Raw genomic sequence first — 9,847 nt, 5'->3', positions numbered from 1 at the left:
GGTCCTTTTGGTGTATAGCATCTTGAAAAAAAGGGATTCTGGTTCTTCTTTCTATTTTTGTTTTTGTGTTGGGGCCAAGCTCCTGTGACAGGTGGGAAAATTTTTGGAACTATTTCAGGAGACCAGACTTTAGCTTCTTCAAAGATCTGCTGGGAAGAGTCCCGTGGGATGAGGCCTTGTAGGGGATGGGGACCCAAGAAAGCTGATTAATATTCAAGGATCACCTCCTCCAAGCTCAAGAGTAATGAATTGGAACTAAGGCAAAAATGCCAGGAGGCTTATGTGGATGAACAAGGAGCTCCTAGAAATACTCAAACACAAAAAAGAAGCCTACAGACTGTGGAAGCAGGACTGGTAAACTGGAAGGAATAGAGAAATATTGTCTGAGCATCCAGGGATGAATTTAGGAAAGCTAAAGCCTAAACGAAATTGAATCTGGGCAAGGACATCAAGGACAACAAGCAAAGATTCTATAAATACATGGGAGACAAAAGGAAGACTGGGGAAAATCATTGCTTAAAGAGATGGGGGACCTGATTGCATTGGACATGGAAAACGCTGAAGTATTGAATGCCTTCTTTGCCTCAGACTTTACTAGCAAGATCAGCCTTCAGGAATGCCAGGTCCCAGAGACCAGGGGGAAAGGCTGGAGCAAGATAGATGTAGTTTTGCTTGATGAGGATCAGGTCAGGGAATGTGTAAGCAAACGGGACATGACTTAAGTCAGTGGGCCCTGATGGGTCAGCCCCACCTCAATCCCTGGGGAACTGATGATCCATAAAACCATTTTCAGGCAAGTTAAGATCAAGAAAATAATCAGTAGTAGTCAGCATGGCTTCATTAAGGGAAAGACTTGCTGAGCTAATTTGACTATAGTAAGGCCTTTGATGCAGTCTCGCGTAAGATCCTTACAGACAAAGTGTTCAGGTTGGATGAGCAGACAGCAAGGTGGACTGAAAACTAGATGGATGGCCAGGCCCACAGGGTGCCGGTCAGCTGCACAAAGTCTAGTTGGAAGCCAGACTAGCAGTCTGCCCCTGGGGTCAATACTGGGTCCAGGCCTGTTTAATATCTTCATTAATGTTCTAATTGATGGGACACAATGTACCCTTATCAAGTTTGCTCATGACACAAAACTCATAGGAATGTTCCAGAGGGTCATGCTGCCATCCAGAGGGACCTTAACAGGCTGAAGAAATGGGCTGTCAGGAACTTCATGAAGTTCAACAAGGGGAAGTGCAAAGTCCTGCATCTGGGGAGGAACAACTCCATACACAAATGTATGCTGGGGGCCACCTAGCTGGAAAGTAACTTTGCAGAAAAGGGGGCCCTGGGGATCCTGGTAGTCACCAAGTTGTACATGAGCCAGCAGTGTGCTCTTGCAGCAAAGATGGATGATGGTGTCCTGATTTGCAAAGTAACTTTGCAGAAAAGGGGGCCCTGGGGATCCTGGTAGTCACCAAGTTGTACATGAGCCAGCAGTGTGCTCTTGCAGCAAAGATGGATGATGGTATCCTGATTTGCATTGGGCAAAGTATTGCCAGCAGGTCAAGGGAGATGATCATTTCCCTCTCCTTAACACTGGGGAGACTACAGCTGCAGTACTGTGTCCAGTTCTGGGGATCCTCAGTACAAGAGAGACAAGGACATGCTGGAGAGAGAGTCCTGTGAAGGGCCATGAAGATGCTGAAGGGACTGGAGCATCTCTCCTATGAAGGAAGTCTGAGAGAGCTGAGACTGTTTAGCCTACAGAAGAGAAGGCTGAGGGAAGATCTAATTAGTGTATATAAATACCTGAAGGGAGGGTGCAAAGAGGACAGAGCCTGGGCACTCTTTTTAGTGGTACCCAGTGACCCCACAAGAAGGCAGTGGGCAAACTGAAACTCAGGAGGTTCCCTCTGACCATCAGGAAATACTTTTTTTCTGTGAGCGTTACTGAGCACTGTAATAGGGTGCCCAGAGATGTTGTAGAGTCTCCATCCTTGGAGATATTCAAAAGCCTGGTCCTAGGAAAGTGGCTGTAGGTGTCCTTGCTTGAGCAAGAGGGTTGGACCAGATGAGCTCCAATGGTATCTTCCAAACTCAATCATTCTGTGAGTACATGATTTGAATATTCTTCAGTTCTAGAATCACAGGACAGAATGGTTTGGGTTGGAAGGGACCTTTAAGATCATCTCATCTAATCCTCTGTCCTGGGCAGGGACATCTTTCACAAGATTAGGTTGCCCCGTCCAATCTGACTTTGAGTACTTCCGATGATGGTGCATCAGCTACTTTTCTGGGCAACCTGTTCCAGTGTCTCACCTCCCTCACCATAAACAATTTCTTCCTTATGTCCAATGTGTTTGGATGTGCAGTGTTTGTCCTCTTTCATTTTAAAACCATTGCCCTTTGTCCAATCACTAGAGGCCTTGGTAACAAGGCTTTCTCAGTCTTTCTTATAAGACTCCTTTATATACTGAAAGGCTGTAATAAGGCATCCCCAGAGCTTTCTCTCCCGCAGGGTGAACAACCCCAGCTGCCACCCTTTCCTCATAGGAGAGGTGCTCCATCCCTCTGATGATTTTTGTGGCCCTCCTCTGGATCTGCTCCATGTCTTTCTTGCGCTGAGGACCCCAGAGCTGGATATAGTACTGCAGGTTTCATCTCACCAGAGTGGAGTAGAGGGAATGATCATTTCCCTTGACCTACCAGCCCCATCTTGGGAGCATGTGTGAAGGCATGACTACCTACATTTATGAAGACATGCATAAACATGATCTCTTTAAATGTTTGCTAAGATGTATCGAACTTCAAAGTATAGGCTTCATAGCCGTGGTAGCAAGCCACTGTATTCAACCTTATAAACTTTGCTGAGATCAGAACAGAGTACTGCTGTTTTGAGAAACTGGTCTAGTTTCAGTGCATGCTAATGTATCTATTTCTGCTTTTGAACTGTAGTTGTTGTACATTCAGAGAATATTTTTGGCTTTATGTGATTTTATACATAAAAAATTACGTTTCTATATCGTTCTATTATTTACATCTCCCTTTATTCAAAAAAGAGAAAATAGAAAAAAGTATAATCTTGCTAGTTCTTTGGATTCTGGCCGACCTGAATTCATTTTCCATGGAGACTTACTTCCGGGTCTATAGCCAGTGCCAACGTGAAGGCACAGTACAATCCCATTAGTTCATCCCAGTGGAAATACCTTGCCTAATTCATATGATAGGATGTCCTATTACTTCCTCATAGACTCCCCATTGTAGTCAGATTGTAAACAAGAATTTTACTGGAATCATCTTATGTTCAGATTCCAGAGTATGAGCTTATAAATTATGAAAGAAATATATACATGTAAGTTCCTAAGTGCATGAATGTGCACTCTGTGTTGTAAAGTTTTACCCCATTTCTTGTGTTCAGTCCACAGTCACTCGGGTCTTCCCAATGTTGTTTCAGTCTTTCACTATACAGAAAGGGAATCAATACGTGTTAACCCAAGAAGCACACACTTCTTTTTCCTGAGATGTGTTTTTTTTACTGGAAATACTGTATCTGAAGCTGACCTTTCAGAAGGTCCTCTAGTAGAACAGCAGGTTGCTGTTTGTCCCTATGCCAGTTTCATATTTACCTTTCTCTTCTCATCATGTTCTCATTTCCTTTAGCTTAAATTATTATTTTGCATGTGATTCTGTACTGGTTGTTTTACTGCAGTCAAGATAAATGAGAGCTATAGTGTTTTCTCATCTGGGAAATGCACCTTGTTATCAAAAATGTAAAATAAAACTGGCATGGTTGACTTTTGGTAAACTCATGTCACATGTAATTGCATTTTCCATTTACTTCAAGGCCGTTCATTATCTTCCCTTGATAATTTATTTTAAGTATTGTGCAATATTGAAATGTGACTAATGGGCTTTCTGTTCATGAATCACTACCAATCTATATAAATTTCTTAAATAAAAGGGTTACCTTTTGTTTGCTTCCTAGCAAGTCTAGATAGTGTTTACTAAGATGGACTAAAAGGTGATTTAAGTCACTTTTTAACCAGTCTTGCTTGATGAAATGCTTTCCTAACTTTTCTCTGATCACTTTACACTTGCCTGAGTCTTTTATTCAACACAAGGGAGTTGGAGTCAGGATTAGTACTAAAGTTGTGACACAACATCATTCTCTTAGCAGAACTGGAAGGTGAATTCTGTTTAAACCTGTTAGAGTGATCATGTCTAGTCTTAAAGATTTATTAATATTCATGTATTTTTTCTTTGTTTTTCAGAACAATGGGTCACTTGCTTGGTGCCAGAATCATAAACAGTGTTCAAAGGTATGTCCTTGTTTTTCCCCCTCTCATTTAAGTTACCTAGTTGCTTTCAATCTCTTGTCTGTAGATTAAGTGTTTTTCATTTTAGCCTGTTTTCAGAAGCACCTGTTTATATTTTTTTGGGAAAAATCAACCTATAATAAAATATTAAAAATTTAAACCGAGTGATTTACTCTTGCTGGAACCATGTTTGAGGATAAGAACCAAGCTTACCTACACCAATATAATTTTGTGGTTATCAACAAACCTTACACTGGCTAAAATCTGGTGTATCTTTTTTTGTTCTTTCAGTATTTTTGGTCATAGCAGCAAGGTATGCCAACATTCAACATTTCATTCAGTTTGGGTGTTTAATTTTCAGCCTGACACTGAATTTCATTGAAAAACATCTTGATACAAATCCCAGTGGTTCTACTGATGCCCTGTCCTATCTTAGCACCTGAAAGCCTAGAGGGTAGGTGAGCTAATTGTCAATTGATTCTCCCTGTGCAAAAGTCTTTCTGTGGTGCTTGGATAGAAACAACAATGGTTTGGGAGCTTTGGTGGGTCAAAGTGGAATTGCACATTCTAGCGCTGACTGCTTGTAAATGTCATGACAGATGCATCAATTGGATATTTACCTGAAAATAGTTAAGGTAGTATTTTTGCCAAATTTTCCTGAAAATGTATTCCTACAAGAATTTATGCTTTTTAACATCAATATCTATTTTTTATTCTGTGAACGTTGTACTGCAAATGGGATTAAAGCCAAGTAGCATTGTTTTTAATTTTTTTAATAATGTAATCTATGTAAATGCTGATGATAAATCTTGATTTTAACACATGAAAACTTCTTCTCTACACTTGAAGAGTTAGATTATTGGTTCTTGTTTCCATTGAAATGAATGGGAATGGAAATGGACCCATATGCTATTGACTGTTGCATCTCAGGAAAAGAAACCAAAGTTGATCGCTTTTATCAGCATGAAAACTAGATTATAACAACGTTAGTACATGAAGAGAGTGCAACAATTCCTATTACCTGTGCCATGCTGCTAAGGGCTGCATTTTTCAATGAAATTTCATCATTCTTAAAAAAACCTTGAAATAAATGAAACCTTGAAACCTTGAAAGTATGCTACAAATTAGTATTATTTTATTAAAAAAATGCAACAATAGTCTAAATTTTAAATTACTTAACATATACTTCATAGTCACGTTACTTCATGTTTTGATTCTTTCTTAGGAAGGTAATATGTTTTCCATAAGAAAGCAGCTTAATATAAACTTGGTGAAATTGTTAGCATAGCTGAACTTTAGCTTAATGTTCTCTTGTTTCAGGCAAGCTTTGTTTCTCTATGTTTTTGCAATGCAAAGTCAAAGAATTGCGTTACCTAACTGAAACTTTCAAAGCAATGCAAGGGATTGAGTTAACCTTTTAAAAATGCAAATTCCTTTCAGTGCTTCTCAACACCTCAGTGGAAGAATTTTATATAAGTGTGATTCTGCTAAATATCTCAGATGACATTTTTCTAAAGGAAAATTTTTTTAAAGTGTCTACCTTTATTTTGTGGTTGGGGTTTATAATAACATAACTTTTTAAGGTGATTTGTGGTTAGAGGTTAGATGCAGATGACAGCAACATCCAGCTAGTTTGTGGGGGGACTTTGAAACACAGAAGCACCTTTTGTTGGCACAGCTATTTACATCTGATACACAGTGGAGAAATTCTATTTGGAAGTTGCATCAATTTATAAGACAGTGACTGATACAGCAATAAAAGATAATGTAAGTTAATTTAATGACTTTTCTATTATTTCCATAGAATCATAAAATACCAGGTTGGAAGGGACCTCAAGGATCATCTGGTCCAGCTTTTCTTGGCAAAAAAAGTCTAGCCAAGATGGCCCAGCACCCTGTCCAGCTGAATCTTAGAAGTGTCCAATGATGGGGAATCCACCACCTCCCTGGGGAGATTATTCCAATGGCTGATTGTTCTCATTGTGAAAATTTTTCCACTTGTTTCCAATGGGAATCTCCCCAGGATTTACTTGTACCCATTACCCCTCATGTTTTCCATGTGACTCCTTGTAAAAAAGGAGTCTCCATCTTCTTTGTAGCCACCCCTTAAACACCAGAATGTGTTGATAAGGTCTCCCTTAAGCCTTCTTTTCTCAAGGCTGAACAAGCCCAGTTTCCTCAGCCTTTCCTTATGTGGCAGCCTTCTCAGTTCTTTGATCATTTTGGTAGCCCTTCTCTGGACCTTCTCCAGCCTGTCCACATCTTTTTTGTATAGTGGGGACCAAAATTGAATACAGCATTCCAGATGTGGCCTGACAAGTGCTGAATGGGATAATGTCTTATCTCTACTGATGATGACCTTATTCATGCAACCCAGCATCTTCTTGGCTGTCTTTGACGTAGCAGCACACTGTTCACTCATACTGAGCTTGTTGTTCAGCAGGAACTCCAGGTCCTTTTCCACAGAGCTGCTTCCCAGCCAGGTAGATCACAACCTATGCTTCATTCCTGGATTATATTTTCCCAGCTTCAAGACCTTACACTTGTCCTTGTTGAACTTCATAAGGTTCTTGCTAGCCCCCTCTTCCAGCCTGTCCAGGTCTTCCTGAATGTTGGCTCTCCCTTCCAAAATGTCTGCTTCCCCACTCAGTTTGGTGTCATCTGCAAAATTTGTCAGAGTACACTTGAGCCCGTCACCCAGATCACTTACGAAGATACTAAACAGCGTTGGGCCCAGTATTGATCCCACTCGTGACAGGCTGCCAGTTTGAAAAGGAGCTGTTTACCACCACCCTCTGAGCGGGACCTGTCAGCCAGTTCCCCACCCACCGCACAGACCACTTGTCTAGATGGTAATGCATGAGTTTCTCCAAGAGGAGGCTGTGGGGAGCCGTGTTGAAATCCTTGGAGAAACCCAGGTAGACAATGTTCGCTGCTTGTCCCACATCAACCGAGCAGGTCCTCCTTTAGGCCCTTCTTGTAGATGGTGGTAACATTTGCCTCTTTACAGTCTTTTGCGTTGTTGCCTGATCTCCATGACTTCCCAAAGATTATGTCAGCCAGCTCTCCTAACACTCTTGGGTGGATATTGTCAGGGCCTGTTGATTTGTAGGGGTTGACTGCCTGTAATAGTTCAATACCAACTCTTCCTTCACTGACAGTGGGTCTGTATTTGCATCAGCCTGGATTTTTATTCCCAAGGCCTGGGGCCCAATAGTGCTGGTAAAGCCGGAGGTAAAGAAAGTGTTAAGAACCAATTCTTTGTCAGCATTGTTGTTGACTAATTTACATCTTCTGTTTAACAGCACGCCAATATTTTTCTTCTGTTTCTGCCTGTTGTTTATGACCTGAAGAACCCTTTCTTTTAGTTTTTGACATCTTTGGCCAATTTCTATTCGAGCTGAGCTTTTGCTTATCTGACCACATTTCTGCATGCTCTGGTAAAGCCCTTGTAGTTCTCAGCAGGTATTTGTCTTCTTTTCCATCTCTGCTACGTTTCTCTTGGTTTTGCAGAAGGTAATACTTAAGACAAGGAGGTCTCTTGCTCCGCCTACTTCCCTTACCTTTTATAGGGGATGAACTGTTTTTGTGCTTCCAAGAGAGTGTTCCTGAAAAACTCCCAGCACTTTCTAGCTCCCAAGCTTCCCATGGAATCCCTCCGATTAGTAGTTGAAGAGAACTGTTGATGAGATATTGTTCAAGTGTGTTTAGTTAATGAAGTACCTCTGAAGTTAATTCAAGCTGTTATACCATTGCCTTCCAGTACAAGTGTAGACAACAATTGCTGGTTTGAAGATGAATACCTTTGAGAACTAATTTTTCAGAGGTGCAAATTTAATACACTAAAATGGTTGTAGCTTTGTAGCTTGCACAGGGACAGTTGAAGATTGCTACCTATGTGCCAAATGGCTCTTTATTTATTTATTTTTTTTTTTTAATGGAGCAAGTCACAACCACATGACTGAGCAGCAAAATATGCATGAATGATTTTATATGTAATTTAATTTAATAAGATCTCTCCAGAGGTCTGTATTACAAGATAAAACTTGAGAGCTCTTGAATGCTTGTCCTGTTTTGACAAGAGGTAGGTAATTTCAATATGTTAAAAATGCTCTGTTGTGATTACCACAATTATAGGATCATTAAATAAATTGTTATTTTGGGGGCCAGTGGTTATTTATTCACTGTCATCATGCACTCCTACTTATCTGCTTGTACAGAGTTGAAGCAGACTGAGGGCTTTCTTGGGATCCTATTAATTGCCTGGTTGGCTTCCACTGTGAATATGAGTACTGAGATAAAATTAGTGCTGTAGTCAGTGAAGTTTGTTGGCAACTTCTTTGGAAATAGATTTATAACCAACGGTTTTTTGTCTTTGTCCATGGTTCTGTTGTTTTGTTTGAGCTTATGCCGTTCATGTTATTGTACAGTTTTGTGTTTCTTTTTTCTTCTGTTTGGCTCTTTTCACCTTTGTTCATTCTTATTAATGGTACTTTATGGTGGGTGTTTGGTTTTCTTTTTTTTAAAAAAAAGAATCTTGTGATCTCAGAAGAATAAGAATTTTTATTAGAAATTGAATGGAACAAATACTTTTTTTTTTTAACCCTTCAATTACAGAAATTATCTGGTGTTTTTCGATTTCTTATAGTCCCTAAGAAACTTTGCCATTGAAGGTTTTTTATTTTTATTTTAAGGTCAAGCATTTTTCTACAGTTTATCCAGGAGAAAAGTTTTTGATTCTGTTGGTTAGAATTAAAATAATACTTGAGAATTATTGTACACACAAGCTAATGTATTTTTATGTGACAATATCTGTGTGTTCTGTTTATATGTTAATAAAAACAGTGAAAGTTAATCAAGTAACTTGGATTAGTTCCTGAAATTTGTTCTTTTAATCTTTACTGTATTAAGCACGAAGCTGAGTCTTGAAAATTTGGTGGCTTTTTCTTTAAAAATCAGAGCTTTAGGGTTGCTATTACATGTAGAACTTAGGGTTGCTATTACATGTAGAACTTACTTTATGTCTTGAGGTTCCAGTGAGATTTGGTCTAGATAATAAGAGTTAAAATTTAGCATTTCTTTTCTTTTGCTCTATCAGTAGATTACTGTCAGCTTGTCACACTTATTGAGTAATGTGAAAGTGGCCTCATAAACAAGAGCATGAGAAAGTGGAGCTGCAAAGTGGGGAGACAAAGAAAAATGGTCTGGGTGGGGTTGGGCTCTGTATTTCTTCACACACAGTTGTTGGACCAGCACCTGGATCTCAATCATCTCTACTCATTCCGGGACACACATTGGTCAAAAACTTGTCTGGGGAGAGAAACGGACAAGTAGACACTCCCTTCTTTACTTTCACATACATAACTACCTAAAAATCCAGCTTCTATTGCCAACAGCTGGCCCAGCAGAGAAGTGTAGAATAGAAGCTCTGCAAAGTGTATTGTCTTACTGGGGCCGAGAAGACAGTTAAAACTGGAATCAGATAGATCCAGTACATTTATTGGACTTAAATCTTGCATCATAGCAAGGTGTTTGGGTTTTATGTT

At 39.8% G+C, this 9,847-nt stretch overlaps 1 protein-coding gene across 1 annotated transcript in view; it reads left to right on the top strand.

Annotated features, from left to right (window-relative positions):
- The first annotated feature begins 524 nt into the window (after positions 1–524).
- ANOS1 (anosmin 1) overlaps positions 525–9,847 on the top strand; it is a 128,113-nt gene continuing 118,790 nt past the window's right edge. The window contains exon 1 of the mRNA XM_014960175.1: positions 525–686. Coding sequence (XP_014815661.1) covers positions 525–686 — 162 coding nt within the window. The remainder of the gene's footprint in view (positions 687–9,847) is intronic.

The sequence above is a fragment of the Calidris pugnax genome, unplaced genomic scaffold, assembly GCF_001431845.1.
Source record: "Calidris pugnax isolate Ruff unplaced genomic scaffold, ASM143184v1 scaffold188, whole genome shotgun sequence".
NCBI classification, from domain to species: Eukaryota; Metazoa; Chordata; class Aves; order Charadriiformes; family Scolopacidae; genus Calidris; species Calidris pugnax.
The sequence above is the reverse complement of the archived record's forward strand: the minus strand, read 5'-3'. Positions and strand labels throughout refer to the sequence as shown.